Below are 17,869 nucleotides of genomic sequence, written 5' to 3' on the forward strand. Positions count from 1 at the left end.
ACAGGGTGTATTTCTCTATGTTGTCCTTCTGTCCTGTACAAGAGTTCAGGAACACTTCCGGACCAGAGCGGTTCAAATCTATGTCCTGCTTGTGGCTGTGCGGCTCTGACGGGATGTAGATTACAAACATCGCCACCACAACTCACTTGCACTGCCGTCTATATGACAGCAGAGCTGTGTAAGCAGGTCAGGAGCCGATTTCATTGGCTCCAGACCCTGCCATCACTGTAAGCCAGTCCTATTGGCTTACACTGATGGAAATCATCAGGAGCCATTGAAAACGGCTCCTGACCTGCTCACGCAGCTTTGCAGTCATATCGACAGCAGAGAGAGGTGCCTGCGGGGATGGAGGAGTGGTGTGACTGGCGGGCGGGATGGGTCTGTGCAGCGATTTGTCAGTTTTTGCGGTACCAGCAGTCTTTGGTCCTTACGGGTCCAGAGAGTGCCGGTACGGAAGTAGTTAAGAGGTTACTTAGTTACATAGTTATTTAGGTTGAAAAAAGACATATGTCCATCGAATTCAACCAGAAAACAAAGTACAACACCAGCCTGCCCCCTCACATATCCCTGTTGATCCAGAGGAAGGCGAAAAACCCTTACAAGGCATGGTCCAATTAGCCCAAAAAGGAAAAAAATTCCTTCCCGACTCCAGATGGCAATCAGATAAAATCCCTGGATCAACATCACTGGGCATTACCTAGTAATTGTAGCCATGGATGTCTTTCAACGCAAGGAAAGCATCTAAGCTCCCTTTAAATGCAGATATAGAATTTGCCATAACTACTTCCTGTGGCAATGCATTCCACATCTTAATCACTCTTACTGTAAAGAACACTTTCCTAAATAAATGGCTGAAACGGTTTTCCTCCATGCGCAGATCAGGTCCTCTAGTCCTTTGAGAAGGCCTAGGGACAAAAAGCTTATCCACCAAGCTTTTATATTGCCCTCTGATGTATTTATACATGTTAATTAGATCCCCTCTAAGGCGACTTTTCTCTAGACTAAATAAACCCAGTTTATCTAACCTTTCTTGGTAAGTGAGACCTTCCATCCTACGTATCAATTTTGTTGCTCGTCTCTGCACCTGCTCTAAGACTGCAATATCTTTCCTGTAATGTGGTGCCCAGAACTGAATTCCATATTCCAAATGTGGCCTTACTCGAGAGTTAAACGGGCAATATTATGCTAGCATCTCGAATTTTTATTTCCCTTTTAATGCATCCCAAAATTTTATTAGCTGCAGCGGCTTGGCATTGAGTACGATAATTTAACTTGTTGTCGATGAGTACTCCTAAGTCCTCCTCCAAGTTTGATGTCCCCATCTGTATGCTATTTATTTTGTATGGTGCTAGACTATTGGTACGACCAAAATCCATGACTTTACATTTTTCAACATTGAGGCAGGGGTCACACTTACCGGCTTTCGTACGCGTTTTCTGCACAGAAAAACTGACTTCAACTGAAAACTCATGTTAATCAATAAGCAAGGTCACACTTTAATGCAGATTTTGCATGCAGAAAAAAAACTGACATCTTGCGCAATTTGTCAGTTTTCTCTATAAATTACATTAGCTGCTGTAAGTCAGGGGTCACACTTGTCTTTCAGTTTTCTGCAAAGTGTAGAAACTGAAAGACAAGTGTGACCCCTGCCTCAATTTCATCTGCCATTTATGTGCCCATACAGCCATCCTATCCAGATCCTGTTGCTATATGTCACTATCTTCCTGAGAGTTGATGATTCTGCACAATTTTGTATCATCTGCAAAAATAGCAACATTGCTTTCTACTGCATCTACTAGGTCATTAATAAATAAATTTAAGAGCACTGGACCCAGTACAGACCCCTGTGGGACCCCACTGCTAACAGTCACCCATTTTGAGTATGATCCATTGGCTACATTTCTTTGTTTTCTGTCCATTAGCCAGTTCCCTATCCATGCACACAGACTCTTCCCCAGTCCTTGCTGTCATAGACCGCACGGGCCGTTCCTTGATCGGGTCAATCGAGTCAGAAACTCGGTCTCGCTGTCGCTTTGCGCATAGATGCCCATATGTGGATTCGCAATCTATGGAACCGACTAGCGGAGAGGAGTGTCTTGACTCCAAAGGATTCACCACACATGTACAGTTCAAAAGCTTGCCACCACATGTGAGTCAGCACATGACTGTAAATATACTAGCACACTGCGAACACTGTAAGTTAACCCTTAGCTGTATGCAGGGATCGGCGCCAGATCTGTCTATCTGTGCCCGATTCAAGCATACGGGTTATAAATACAAGGTACTCTAGAACACAAGGTTTTCGGAGGAGTAAGTACGATTGTGTATGTTCAGGAACCGTAAAACGATTTTTAAACGTTTGTTAATTAGTGTATGTAAATGTGTGTAATGCATTTTTGTTATTATACACACACAAAGCTTAAAATAAAAGGGAATAATTGTGAAGGGTTTACTTAGCCGAAATGCAGTCTGTGTGGGAATATTTCCTTCTGGGCAAAAAAATGCAAAGTCCTTGGATTCAGAATCATAGGCCTTTAGGTATATTTTGTAATCTAAGAAGATTTTACAGTTCCAAGATGGCTGCTAACCACATGGTCCTCTGGTAAGCAGCAGCAGGCTCTCGTGAAGATGGGATTTGGAGGACTGAAGTCCGCCTGCTGGCAATGTGCTTTTGATGAAGCTGGTTTGGGGGTGTGGCTACGCCTGCCCCCTCTGAATTACCCACCAATGACAGTCCACCTCCTCCTAGGAGGATTTTGAGCTTAAATTGTAAAACACTAACTCAAACTATACAGGTCATATTTAGGTGGATAGCAGATTCATAATTGTCAGAAAATACCGATTAATATGACATCTTGCATGAGTGCGTTAGGCTGTCCTGCCTCCCAAGAAGGGTCGTACACCAATAACCGGACGGGTTATGGTTATGATTTTTATATCAGCACATTGGGCAGAATTTAACGAACAAGACTATATTAATTTCATAGCTGTGCTATACACTGTTTTCATTTAACAGACTGAAATCAAAAACCATATGCATTTAAACCTGTACCCCAGCGGTGCCTCTGTGTCTGAGGTTGGCAGTGGACCCCTGGGGAGCTAACTTCCCCTGGATGAAAGGACCTGTTGTGCTCAATTAGCAGCTGAGTGTGACCAGCTAGAACAACCTTTAAAATATTACACCAGGCTATGGTTTTACACCCCTTGGCTAATTAACAAGTCACTGGCCAGCAAGGAATTCCTTTTCAGTGTGGGTGATTGGTTTGCTTTCACTCAGAAGAGAAGGAAAAGACATCTGATGTACGTTTAAACACAAAGTGACATTCTGCTCTGCTGTGCGGAACGATACAGAATCGCTAATTGTCTCGACTTCTGTATTATTCATGACACTTGCATCCTCAACTTTTGCAGGGAATAGTGTCGAAGGCGTTTGCAAAGTCCAAGTATATCACATCTACAGCATTCCCAATATCCACATTAGCGTTCACAACATCATAAAAGCTGAGAATGTTAGTCAAACAGGACCTGTCTTTAGTAAACCCATGTTGATGCTGAGAAATAAGATTATTTTCTACTATGGAGTCATGTATAGTATCTCTTAGTAACCCCTCAAATAGTTTGCATACAACTGACGTTAAACTTACAGGTCTATAATTTCCTGGATCTGATTTTTTTCTCTTCTTATATAATGAGAAAACGTGGGCTATCGCCAATCCACTGGGACTCTGCCAGTTGAAAGAGAGTCACAAAAGATAAGATAAAGGGGTTTATCTATAACTGAACTTAATTCCCTTAGGACCCGATGATGCATGCCATCCGGGCCAGATGCCTTGTCTATTTTTAATTTAATTAGTCTTTCCTTCACTTCTTCCTGCGTTAAATATTTAATATTACAATTGGAAGATTGAGACTCTTCTGCATCTGTAATTTGCAACAGTGATGTTTTCCTTGTGAAGACAGAAGCAAAGAAAGCATTTAATAACTCTGCCTTACCTTGGTCATCCACCATTGAGTTCCCACCCTCATCCTTTAGGAGTCCAATACAGTCAACCTTTCTTTATTTAGAGTTTTTTTTTTAGAGAAGTTGATATCCCTAGCGATTTGATTTTCAGCTTCAATCTTCGCCAGCCTAATTTATTTTTTACAACTTTTATTGCACTCCTTATAATTGCTTAATGCAGCCAAGGTCCCATCCTGTTTTAGGACCTTGTAGGCATTCTTTTTTCCCCTTCATTTTATCTCTAACCTTTCTATTCATCCGTAGAGGCATTTTTTTTTTTTATTCCTAGAGGTTTTGTTTCCATATGGGATATACATACTACAATACTGATTGAGAATAAGTTTAAAAGCTTGCCATTTCCCTTCAGTGTCCTCCCCTTGTAGTTCACCAAACTTCGTGCCTGCCTGAGTTGAATGAACTTTGCTTTTCTAAAATTCATAGTTTTAATGGTTCCGCTGCCCCGCGGCCTACCAGTCACCAGATCAAACGTTATCATGTTGTAATCACTATTTACTAAATGTTCTTGAGCCTGCACATTTGATACATTACCTGGTCTAATTGAAATGATCAAATCCAGTAACGCATTCCCCCTAGTTGGTTCCGTTAGTCAGGTAACTGTCCTGTAGTGATGCCAGAAATCTGCCGCTATTACCAGAATGGGTAGCCTCAATACCCCAGTCAATGTCTGGAAAGTTGAAGTCACCCATAACTATGACCTCATTTTTACTTGCAGCTTTTTCAATCTGCTGTAGTAATTGCAGTTCTGTAGCTTCATGAATATGCGGTGGCCTGTGGAATTCCCCAATAAGCAATTGGCAACCTTTATTTCCACCATGAATATTTACCCAAACGGACTCCACATCTTCGCAATCTTCATCCATCTCATCATTTAGGACAGCTGTAAAAGAGTTCTTTACAAAGAGACAAACCCCTCCACCTTTTTCCCCTGGTCTATCCTTCCTAAACACATTGTATCCCTCTAAATTCACTATCCAGTCATGGCTTTTATCCATCCATGTCTCGTTTATTCCCACAATATCATAGCCTTTGTCAATCAGAATGAACTCTAGTTCGTCCATTTTATTTGCAAGGCTCCTAGCATTGGTTACCATGCACTTTATATTTTTACCACCACATTTTCCAATTTTGGTTACATGAAATGGGCTACTTGAAGTTTTGCCAACCTTCTTACTCTTTACACTGTCCCCACCCCCCTCTACACCCCCAATAATGTTCGGCTCCCACTGTATTTTTACCTTATCTTGTCTACATATTGAGACTTTACCCTCCCGCCTCCCCCCAGATCCTAGTTTAAAATCTCCTCCGACTGTTTAGCCATCTTCTCCCCCAATGCAGCTGCACCCTCCCCATTAAGGTGCAGCCCATCCCTGCTGTAGAACCTGTAGCCGATTGCAAAGTCTGCCCAGTTCTCCAGGAACCCAAACCCCTCCCCTCCTTCCTACACCAATTTCTCAGCCACTTATTTAACTCCCTAAGCTCCCTCTGTCTTTCAGATGTAGTACGTGGCACTGGCAGTATTTCAGAAACCACCAACTTGGAGGGGCTTGCTTTAAGTTTATCTCCAAGGACCTGAAAATCATTTTTGAGGACCTTCCATCTCACCCTAACTTTGTCATTGGTGCAAATGTGTACCATGACAGCCGGGTCATCCCCAGCCCCAACCAATAATCTGTCAATTCTTTCCGCTACATGCCGAACCTGCGCACCTGGGAGACAACAGACTGTACAGAATTTACGGTTTCTTCGACAGATTTCCCTATCTGTGTGCCTAATAATTGAATCCCCTACCACTAGTATCTGTCTAGCCTTAGCTGCACTCCTATTACCTTTCTTGTTGCAGTGGTCTGCCCCTTGGTTGCTAAGGGACACATCCTGCTGCAGCAATGCTACTCCAGAATCATCCCCCCCCCCCCAATATTACGCAAACAAGCATACTTATTAAGGAGGGACAACTCAGGACTAGCCTCCCTGACACTTTTTCCCCTAACCCTTCTAATTGTGACCCAACTAGCGACTATCTCTGCTTCTTGCTCCGGCTGTACTCCACCCACCTCATCTTCACAGGTTCCCTCCAGTGTCAGGATCATGAGATCCAAGCTCTTCATCATGTTGTGTATGGATCTCTGTGTTGCGAGATGCTCATTTAGCTCTCTGACTTCAGCCTCTAATTGAGCAACATGCACACACCCAGGGCAACAGTAAACACCCTCAATCTGCTAATCAAGGCAAGCATACATGTTGCAGGATGTACACTGTACTGCATTGGCCAACATGACGACTACTGTGTGGGAAAAATTACTTGAAGTAAACTGTGGTGGTAAAAATGAAGCAGGAGAGTGAGTGAAGCTGGGGTGGAGGAGAGGGAGAGTGAGTGAGGTGGCTGGATAGTGTAATGGTTAAGGGCTCTGCCTCTGACACAGGAGACCAGGGTTCAAATCTCGGCTCTGCCTGTTCAGTAAGCCAGCACCTATTCAGTAGGAGACCTTAGGCAAGTCTCACTAACACTGCTACTGCCTATAGAGCGCGTCCTAGTGGCTGCAGCTCTGGCGCTTTGAGTCCGCCCGGAGAAAAAGCACGATATAAATGTTCTGTGTTTGTTTGTTTGTGGTGGAGGAGAGAGAGAGAGAGAGAGAGAGTGAGTGAAGCTGGGGTGGAGGGTCAATGCAGTCAGTTTATCATAGCCTTAGGGAAGGCACCACAGCATCTCTCACCTGAGATATATCTTCCAAAGGAAACTCTCTGCGTGTTAGACCTGGTGATCCAATTGAAGGCTTCCGTATTGGTAATCGAGGAGATCTTGTAATCTCTTGCGCAGCTCTGGACAACTTTGGGGATTTTCTTGCTTCTATATTAATTCTACAGAAAGAAATGGTAAAAGATCCACAATATTGTATCCCAAAAATATTGTTTGCATAAGCTAAAATAAAAATTTGCAATGTTTTGTTTAGTGACAATTTCCTTTTCATTAACTATGTAGCTATTGTTATCGATCAATAAATCAAAGGTATCAAAAAGAACCTGGGAAGTTTGGGAGACTTGCTGGCTCTTGTAATCTTCGGAGATTTTTTAGCTGCCCAGTCATCACTCAGTTCAATATCACTGGAATCTGAACAATTACAGCTGTCGATAACTGTGGAGATCAGCCCATTGCCATAGATTTCATCTGAAGAGAGAGTAACAAAAATGAATTACTTTGTAACACTTGACAATTTGGATTTATCTGCCTGCTTGATCAGACACACACACACACACACACACACACACACACACACACACACACACACACACACACACACAGGAAAATGTCTTCGGAACCTTCTATATCTCTATGGAAACTATTAATGAATTCCGCATTACCCTGTTACCAATTAACATGGCTGGCTAGGGGATCAAGTTCAAAATTTACTAAGGTTTGGGAGATCTGGCTACATAACTGACTCTCCTTCTCCTAGTTTGGACATTGCCTCGTATATCATCGATATGTTATAGAGTCTGTCTGTTTATACTACTTCTTATTCCAATATCGTTATTGTTTTATTGTATACCCCCAATTGCCATATTTTTCTTCATCTCTGTATCATGGTTGATGTACACCCCTGTCAGATGTATTTGCTCTATATATTTCTTGCACTGTCATTTGATCTTTCTTTTTTTTTTTTTTTTTTTTTGGTTTATTGAAAAAAAATAAAAAAATAAAGAGTTAAAAAAAATGCAGGAGCTACCAATTTAACCACTTAAGCCCAACTGGACGAAAATTTTCGTCCAGTTGGGCTGCGCGCACTCCCGCGGGTCTGGTCTCCTTTCTTCTGCCTGAGAGCGAGATCGATCGCTCCCAGGACTTTTTGATTCTGGCCATCTTGTGGCCAAATAGCAAATTACACCCAAAACACACTTGGTATTAAATAAATAAAAAAAACCATAAATAGTTACCTAAGGGTCTGAACTTTTTAAATATGCATGTCAAAGGAGTATATCAATATTATTTAATAAATTATGGGCTTCTAAATAGTGATGGACGCAAAACGGAAAAAATGCACCTTTATTTCCAAATAAAATATTGTCGCCATACATTGTGATAGGGACATAATTTTAACGGTGTAATACCCGGGGCATATGGGCAAATACAATACGTGAGTTTTAATTATGGAGGCATGTATTATTTTAAAACTATAATGGCTGAAAACTGAGAAATAATGAATTTTTTCAGTTTTTTTCTTATTCTTCCTGTTAAAATGCATTTACAGTAAAGTGCCTCTTAGCAAAAATGTACCACCCACAGAAAGCCTAATTGGTGGCGGAAAAAACAAGATATAGATCAATTCATAGTGATGAGTAGTGATAAAGTTATTGGCAAATGAATGGGAGGTGAAAGTTGCTCGGATGTAAAAAAATTTCAACCCTTCGGGCTTAAGTGGTTAAAAACTTTATTATCGGTATATGTAGATCAGGGAAACTATGAATATTTTCCTTATACAATTGTTTCCCTGGTCTACCACCTTGTGTCGCATGTGCAAAGTCAACCTGTACATGATGGTAAAGACTATATTTTAACAATAATGGTTCCTATAAACTGAATACTGAGAACACAAAGTATTTCTATAACTGACTCAGACTCCAGGAACCCAAAATTGCTTCGACTTCCTCGACTCTGACTCCTTAGTCTAATATTTACCAGGACTGTGGTAATCATCTGACTCCTTGGTTTATGAAACCTCCAAATCCAGGTACCCAAAAATTGCTCCGACTCCACAGCCCTGCTTATTTTATGTGTTTTTATTCCTATATTTTAGTGCAACTGTGTTTGAACATTTAATATAGAAATAAATAAAAAGATTATGGGAAAATAGCTCACTGCTATCGCTGCTTACACAGTATCCAGCAAGCGTCTTTAGCAGTATGTTCCAGACATAATTTTCCATAATCCTTTTCATCAACTGGTTTATTTGAGCGACACATAAGAAGCAAAGGGAAAGGATAGGAGTAGCAATTTTACAAGAGCCATTATTAGAAAGAAGCTGGTGGCATATGTAAAGCTAAAAGTTGAAGGTGTACCAGAGATTCTTAATAGAAGTTTTTTTTTTTTTTATCTATTGGGTGGTATTGGCAATGATGATGGGATGAGGCAAATAAGACCTGACCTGCCAATAATACTTGTATTAAAAAGCTGGGAAAGCTGAAATGGATAAAAGGAGGGGTGTGAAGAAAAGCAGTGACCTTGTGAACAGTGGTGTTGTGTTTCAACAGCAAAGCTATAAAAAATAATAAACCAAGCAGGGAAGGCTGCATTTCTAAGCCCTCTAAACAAGCCATTCTACCTACCAGGAAATGATGATGGCTATGGACTTAGACTGTATGTAGCTGGGAACTGGGCCAGTCAAATATACTCCCTGTCGATTTGGACTCGCCCAGTTCATAGCTGCATACACTGTGAATTAAATTTTCATAAAAATGACCAGCTCTAGTAGAGATCAGGTAATCTGGTGTATTGTGCATCTGTTTTTTTGCTCTCTCTCCCTCTCAGTCAGGGCCAGATTTAGAACTTATGCACAGGTGTTCAGATGCCCTAAGCTCCGCCCCTCAACACAGGCCACACCCCTAACTCTCTGTCAGATGGTCAGTGGGATGCACACAATTCTGGCCTGCATGCAGGCTATCAAATTGCATGCCTACAGGCGGTACAACCATGAGTCATCAAATCTGGCGACAACTTGTGGGCATCTCGCTGACCATCTGGTAGTCTTCACAGATTTGATGGCTTATCATGGTTGTACTGTCTGTAGGCATGCAATTTGATTGCCTGCATGCAGGCCAGAATTGTGTGCATCCTGCTGACCATCTGACAGTATACAGTACACCCTGTGACCCTAAACTCACCTTCCCTGAATAATACATAATGCTGCATAACAGGAATTAATGGAGGGTGTTAGCATCACCCTTAGAATCGTAACCAGTAACCAGCAAGCCTTATACAGTCTTCATTTCACAGCGTGTTTTTGTTATTTTCGCACATATTTTCCATTAATATATAGCAAAGGCCATAGATATAAATCTGTAACAATCATGATGTGCTATGTGGCAGAAATGCATTTGAGAATCAATGTATTATGCTATCAGCACACCCAATGCCTAATGCTACTAATATGCTGGTGCACAGATTAATTTTATCCTCCTACTACTGCAACTTCCTCCTCTGTGGTCCACCATCAAAATACTGGCATCTCTCCAATCTTCACTGAACTCAGATGTCTGAGCCAATTATCCCCCCCCCCCACCCCCACCGCCCACCTCCGCGCTCAAATCTAGGGACACTATGCTACCCAACCAGGGAACTTATCTGTGACATGCTACCTGACAAAGTGCCATTGACACTGAGTGTGTGCATGTGACTTACTTTACAGCAGAGCGGCTCTCCAGCACACCACATGGCACTGTGTTGCTAGCGTCTGATTCGAGCTGGCTCAGGCAGGCTGCACAAATGCATGCACAGAGAGCGGAGGGGGGTAGCTTAGCTGTATTCCTCAGGCTGTGTTTGGTGCATCGCCACAACAGCCTACCTCTGCTTGCTCTCTCTCCTGCCCCCCTCCTTTCAGCTTTTGGCAATATCCAGGGTCGGCAGCCAGAGACTGAGCCAGTGCGCTCCGCCCCCCAAAGTCTATGCACGCAGCTGTTCTAGCGCTGCGTGCATGATTAAATTTGGCCGCTGGAGGGACCACACAATGCTGGCATGACAGGTCAGGACGCAGGCGTGACAGTGATTGCTCTCCATGATTTTGCACTGCATAGGGACATTCTGCACTATAAGGCGTCTATAGGCACTTGCCTAATGTGCCTTATGCTAAATCCAGCCCTGTTCTCAGTTGTCTGTCTGTCAGTATAATTTGCTTCAGTGATCTGTCTTGTCAGTAGAATCATTACGTTCTGGAGGAATCAGGACCCCGAATCTGTCTAAAGAAATATAAGAGGACTATGCCATTACTCACAAAAGTTGCATGTTTGATGCAACCGTGACAGTGAAATTTCCTTTGGAAAAGTAAAGTCAGCCACATGACCTAGCGCTTTATGCACAAAGTATGGAGCTGAATGGAGGGTGCGAATAGCTACACAAGCACAGGGCCATCCTCTGACCTTGCTCACATCATTCTTCCTGCGGAAGACTGGATAGCGAGAGGCGTTTGGAGGACTCATAGAATTAATGTTCTCTCATGTAAGCAGCATCTGACATTGGAACAGGTAGACAGCACTGCAAATCAAGCTAGTCAGGCAATATAAAATGAATAATGCAAAAATGCATTGTGCTTTGCACAAGACTTTGTGTGCATTGCAAATTATTGGTTTGCACAATACAAATTAAAAAATGCATAAGCCTGAACTAGGACTATAAATATGTAAGCTTGCTAGTTATATTGCCAAATATTAATTTCAGGTAAACTTGAAAAACCTGACACAAAATGAGCAATCGTTGATAATCTGACAAAATTAATTTAGATTAACAAACATTTATTGTACTGCCTTCTGTGAATGACTTCTCCATAGCCTCGAAATATTATACTATCATATTACTGTACTTGTCATAATACCTTTACAGTACAACACTCACATTTGTGTGTATATCAGAAATGGTCGTACATTATAAGTATTTTTGAAACAAGAACTGAAACTAGAATTAGAAATACAGGGAAAGGGAAAAAAGACAAGTACATTATCATAGGTAAGAAGAAAACAAAAATACCTATTTTCCCATCTGTTTTAGGATCCATAATAACAAATTCTGGACGCAGTTTGCTAATTCTTCTGCCTTTGAGAACGGGCACTAGTCCCCCCAAGTACTCTAGGTAAAGAGTGTAGCAAGGTCCTCCAACCTCTGGATCATCCTCTGTCCTCTTCATAGTGCAGTGCAACCTCTCATTCCCTGATGTAGGGTAGCTCACAAAGTCTCTCATGTTATTTGGGTCAGGAATGGGAGGCTGAAAATACATAATTGTTTAACAATTTAGAAAGGATTGTTAATTTAATATGCAACATAACATTTTGTTATAATGTTTTGTAATGACTGTTAACCCTAAGGCTGCTTACACACCAAGACGTTACAGGCGCACGTTAGTGCGCCTGTAACGCTCCCCCAACGCACAGCAATGTAACACAAGTGGGCTGTTCACACAGCCCACGTTGCGTTACATGTAATGCTGCACGTTCTCCGCAAAGTGCAGCATGCTACGGCGTTGGAGCGGCTATAGCCGCGTTAGACTGTTTGCACATGCGCAGTGGGGGGCGGAGAGGAGGCGGGGAGAGCCAGCTACAGTAGCCGCGCACATGGCTACTTAATATTCACTGCACTGGCGGCAGCTGATTGGCCGGCGGGACCACGTGATGCGGAGTGTCTCGCTCCGCATCACGTGGTCCCGCTGGCCAATCAGCGCCACTCTGGGAGACATTATAGGAATCGAGCCGCCAAACGCGGCTCACTCTACCGTCGGCTCTTGCAGCACCATACGTTGTGTTAGGTGCACGTTATGCGACCTTAACGTGGCACCTAACACAACGTCTTGGTGTGCAAGAAGCCTAAAGTAAGTAGTGTGCATATCCTTGGGTAGACCACAAAATCTCATGCTATTTGGGATGGAATGGGAGGCTTAAAAAAAACATATTTTAACAATTTAGAAAGAATTTGTAATTTAATATGCTGTATAACATGTTTTATAATGCTTTGTAATGATTGTTAACCCTACAGTAAGTAGTATGCCTATTCTATGAGCCACCCACTGTACCAAATAGCTTCAAGTAGTTAAAGGGAATCTGAAGTGAAAATAAACGTATGATATAATGATTTGTATGTGTAGTACATCTAAGAAATAAAACATTACCAGCAGAGATATGAGTCTAATATTGTTTCCAGTACAGGAAGAGTTAAGAAACTCCAGTTGTTATCTAAGCAAAAGAGCTTATCTGAGCTCCACGACTTTCAAAGTCGTAGAGAGCTCCGTCTTCTGAAGCTTATTATCTCAAGAGTCTGTCACTGTATTTAGTTTTTTCTGCAGAGTAAAGTTCAAAAGTTCCCTAGCCTGCTCTGTGAAATAATTTAGAATGCTGAGTGTAGTATGTAAATTGCAAATATTAGAGAATGATGCAATGTTATAAAAAAACAACTAACTGAAAATAAAAATATGAGAGTATTTTCTTTGCCACTAATGTTCTATTAATTATCCGTACTACACATACAATTCATTATATCATATATTTTTTCTGCTTCAGTGTCAGTTTAAATTAGTCAGATTTTTCAGTAAAAAACTGAAAGATCAACACTTTGTAAATCGAATCACCCTGGAGCACTCAGTCATATCTACATATAACAATATATAATAGAGTCTCATTTATCCGGCACAGGATGGTATTGCCTGATGCGTGTACTTTGCCGGTTGATTGAGAAGGCAAGCAACTGACAGTAAAAATAATACTTACCTCCCTCCAACTGATTAACTGTGCTGTCCTTTTAACTTCTTGCAGCTCCCAGCAGCTTTGCAGCGTCCTCCTTGCACGGGACCGATGTGTCACATGACCCGATGTGGGCAGGTGACATGTCGAGGAGCCATACAAAGACATGCAAAGCAGCTAGGAGCTGCACGAAGTGAAAAGCATGGCACCCGGAGCATTCGTAAGCAGATTTTGATGCACATCTTAGTTAGGAATTCCAGTTAACCAGGACTCTACTGTATTTAGAATAATACACGTCCATAACACCTCTATAATCTCAGTTCCCAAAGGACGTAACTTAGGAGTGATGTTTGATTCCTCTCACTAATTTATTCCTGTGGTTATACATAATGGCAGTTGGTGCTGTCTACTGTTTTTTCTTGTCTGCCAGTAGTAAAGATTTGTTTATTAATCTCTCTATTTTTTTTAAGCTTGTCCCTTTGCAATGTATTGATTGATTTTTTTCCCCTACTATTTTTCGGTAAAGTTCCGCTTCACTGAAAATTGTATTGGGTACCCAAGTTTAACACGTGTTGAAATGTGTAAAAGGTAACAGATCTGCAGAGAGAGAGCGAAAGAGCGTTTTCTGTAAACTTTTTAAGATTGAACATTGTTACTGGCTGTAAGAATGTTCATTCATTACAAAAAAACCTTAGATTAGCTAAGGGGACACAAGTTCCTATTCACCAATCATTGCTCTGTTAGTCCCGATGGAAAAGCAATGTGGGAGTGTGTATGCACATTCAAAGCATTGGCAGAATTACCAAAGGCACATAAACATTCCATTTGCAGTTAAGGTAGACAAATAGGTTGTTTATGTGAGTCTAGTTTGCAGTAAGTGATTAAAGGGGAACTGAAGTAAGAGGTATAGGGAGGCTGCCATATTTATTTCCTTTTAATCAATACCAGTTGCCTGGCAGCCCTGCTGGTCTATTTCTCTGCAGTAGTATCTGAATAACACCAGAAACAAGCATGCAGCTAGTCTTGTCAGATGTGACTTTAAAGTCTGAAACACCTGATCTGCTGCATGCTTGTTCAGGGGCTATGGCTAATAGTATTAGAGGCAGAGGATCAGCAGGGCTGCCAGGCCACTGTTATTGCTTAAAAGGAAATAAACATGACAGCCTCCATATACCTCTCTCTTCAGTTCCCCTTTAAACACTAGCAGTTAATGATAAAAGGTCAGCGCAGATCATAAAAATATATTTTACAGTCTAAAGGACTTCACCACAGTGATATTCCGGCTTCATATAATTTCGTAGTTAACCATCACCCAAAAAGAGTAAGAGGGTCTTCCCAGCTGTCAAAAACCCACATTATAAGGTTGTATGTCAACCAAGGATCCAAACATCCACCACTCTCTAACTCCAAGCGGGTGTAGCATCCAGAGAATCAATGTAAAGACACAACAAACAAACGACAGCTCGAAGTGTAAACTATTTGAAAACCATTGGTATAAACCATAAAAGGATAAAAGGGTAAAAACAATTACTTAAATACGGGGCTCAGGACCTGGGAACCCCAAATTCAGTTTGCGCGTGTATGCTGGTCCACAACCAGTAAGACAGTAAAGGTGCCGCCTGTCTCCTTCCCGACCAGTTTTGCAGTCTTGCGTCATCAGGGGATTCCCTGATGTTTTTAAGCTTTTATACTGATGGTTTTCAAATAAACAGTTTACACTTAGAGCTGCTGTTTGTTTGTTGTGTCTTTACATTGGTTCTCTGGATACTACACCCGCTTGGAGTTAGAAAATGGTGGACGTGTGGATCCTTGGTTGACCGTGGTCTGTTAACCCTACCATTGAATGGGAGACATACAACCTTATAATGTGGGTTGTTGGCAACTGGTAAGCCCCTCTTACTCTTTTTGGGTGATGGTTAAAGCGGATCCGAGATGAAAAACTAGCTATAACAAGTAACTTGTCTATACATCTAATTCAAAGTTTAGATAGTTTACACAGCAAATCTAGCTGCAAACAGCTTCAACAGTTAATGATTATTGTTTCCTGTGATACGAGGGCAGCCATGTTCTGTTTGTCACATTACACACAGGCAAGCTGATCTGCATCTCCAGCCCTCTGCCTGTGAAAACTTCACTCCCCTCTCCTCTTCCCCTCTGCCTCTGAAATCTCTGACTAGTAACACCTCTTCCTGTCCAGACTGAGCTCCCATAAGCCTTTGCTACTAAGGCTCAAAGTGCCAAGGCACTCTGGAGAAGCTCTGGACGAGGCTTGTTTAGTTTATAGGGAATTAGAGTACTAAAACAAAACAAAAAAAATATTTGGCTTGAGGAATGCCCTATAAACTATATGAAAGGAACACAATTATGCAATAAGTAAAAGATTATCTCAGACCCACTTTAACCACAAGATTATATGAAGCCAGAACATTGTCGTGGTGAAGTCCTATAGACTGTAAAATATATTTTCTATGATCTGCGTAGACCCTTTATCATTATCTTGTGGATTCTGGACGTCATTCATATTCGGCAGAGATCACTTGTTTGGTCCCCTTGGCACTGATAAAGTGCCAGTTGCCTGGCAGTCCTGCTTTTCTCTTTGGCTGAAGTAGTGTTTGAATCACACACCTAAAACAAGCATGCATCTAATCCTGACTTCAGACAAACACCTGATGGCTTGCTTGTTCAAGGTCTACAGTTGGAAGTTACATAGTAACATAGTTATTTGGGTTGAAAAAAGACATACGTCCATCGAGTTCAACCAGAGAACAAAGTACAACAACAGCCTGCTCCCTCACATATCCCTGTTGATCCAGAGGAAGGCGAAAAAACCCACAAGGCATGGTCCAATTAGCCTCAAAAGGGAAAAAATTCCTTCCCGACTCCAGATGGCAATCAGATAAAATCCCTGGATCAACATCATTGGGCATTACCTAGTAATTGTAGCCATGGATGCCTTTCAACGCAAGGAAAGCATCTAAGCCCCCTTTAAATGCAGGTATAGAATTTGCCATAACTACTTCCTGTGGCAATACATTCCACATCTTAATCACTCTTACTGTAAAGAACCCTTTCCTAAATAAATGGCTAAAACGTTTTTCCTCCATGCACAGATCATGTCCTCTAGTCCTTTGAGAAGGCCTAGGGACAAAAAGCTCATCCGCAAAGGTTTTATATTGCCCTATAATGTATTTATAAATGTTAATTAGATCCCCTCTAAGGCGTCTTTTCTCTAGACTAAATGAACCCAGTTTATCTAACCTTTCTTGGTAAGTGAGACCTTCCATCCCACGTATCAATTTGTTGCTCGTCTCTGCACCTGCTCTAAAACTGCAATATCTTTCCTGTAATGTGGTGCCCAGAACTGATTTCCATATTCCAGATGTGGCCTTACTAGAGAGTTAAACAGGGGCAATATTATGCTAGCATCTCGAGTTTTTATTTCCCTTTTAATGCATCCCAAAATTTTGTTAGCTTTAGCTGCAACAGCTTGGCATGGAGTACGATTATTTAACTTGTTGTCGATGAGTACTCTTAAAGGACTTACGAGGCCTGTTTTGTAAAAAAAACATTAAAAAAAGTTAGATACCTGTGTCTGTTTGTATGGCACGGAGGGCGCAGCTCTAAGGCCAACCCCTCGATCCACGTAACAGTAGCATGGATCGGGGGGTTGGCCTTAGAGCTGCGCAGCCGCACTCGCGGCTATGCGTACTGCGCAGCCGTGGCCACCTCCGGCCGCCATCTTTGTACAGGCTGGAGAGCCCGACATGGGCTGCGTGGTCGGGGGGATATTGTGCAGCGGGGACCCGGCGGAACGGCACTGAGGGCGCGGACGGCGTCCTCCATGCCATACAAACAGACACAGGTATCTAACTTTTTTAATGTTTTTTTTTACAAAACAGGCCTCGCGAGTCCTTTAAAGGGATACTGTAGGGGGGTCGGGGGAAAATGAGTTGAACTTATCCGTGGATTCTAATGGTCCCCCGCAGACATCCTGTACCCGCGCAGCCACTCACCGATGCTCCGGCCCCACATCCAGTTCACTTCTCGAATTTCCGACTTTAAAGTCTGAAAACCACTGTGCCTGCGTTGCCGTGTCCTCGCTACCGCTGATGTCACCAGGAGCGTACTGCACAGGCACAGAACATACTGGGCCTGTACAGTACGCTACTGGTGACATCAGCGGGTGCTAGGACACGGCAACGCAGGCGCAGTGGTTTTCAGACTTTAAAGTCTGAAATTCCAGAAGTGAACTGGAGGCGGGGCCGGACCATCGGTGAGTGGCTGCGCGGGCACAGGATGTCTGCGGGGGACCATTAGAAGCCCCTGGTAAGTTCAACTCATTTTCCCTGACCCCCCTACAGTATTCCTTTAAGTCCTTCTCCAAGTTTGATGTCCCCAACTGTATCCCATTTATTTTGT

At 42.3% G+C, this 17,869-nt stretch overlaps 1 protein-coding gene across 2 annotated transcripts in view; it reads right to left on the bottom strand.

The window, feature by feature from the left end:
* The window catches only part of TULP4 (TUB like protein 4), a 218,142-nt gene that overhangs the window by 16,970 nt on the left and 183,303 nt on the right, over positions 1–17,869 (bottom strand). For both annotated transcript variants that reach the window (XM_068231856.1, XM_068231857.1), the window contains exons 9-11: positions 11,751–11,985; positions 7,040–7,184; positions 6,733–6,877 (exon numbers count right to left, since the gene is read on the bottom strand). In XM_068231856.1, the coding sequence (XP_068087957.1) occupies positions 6,733–6,877; positions 7,040–7,184; positions 11,751–11,985 (525 nt within the window). The remainder of the gene's footprint in view (positions 1–6,732; positions 6,878–7,039; positions 7,185–11,750; positions 11,986–17,869) is intronic.

This window comes from Hyperolius riggenbachi, chromosome 4 (assembly GCF_040937935.1).
Source record: "Hyperolius riggenbachi isolate aHypRig1 chromosome 4, aHypRig1.pri, whole genome shotgun sequence".
Taxonomy (NCBI): domain Eukaryota; kingdom Metazoa; phylum Chordata; class Amphibia; order Anura; family Hyperoliidae; genus Hyperolius; species Hyperolius riggenbachi.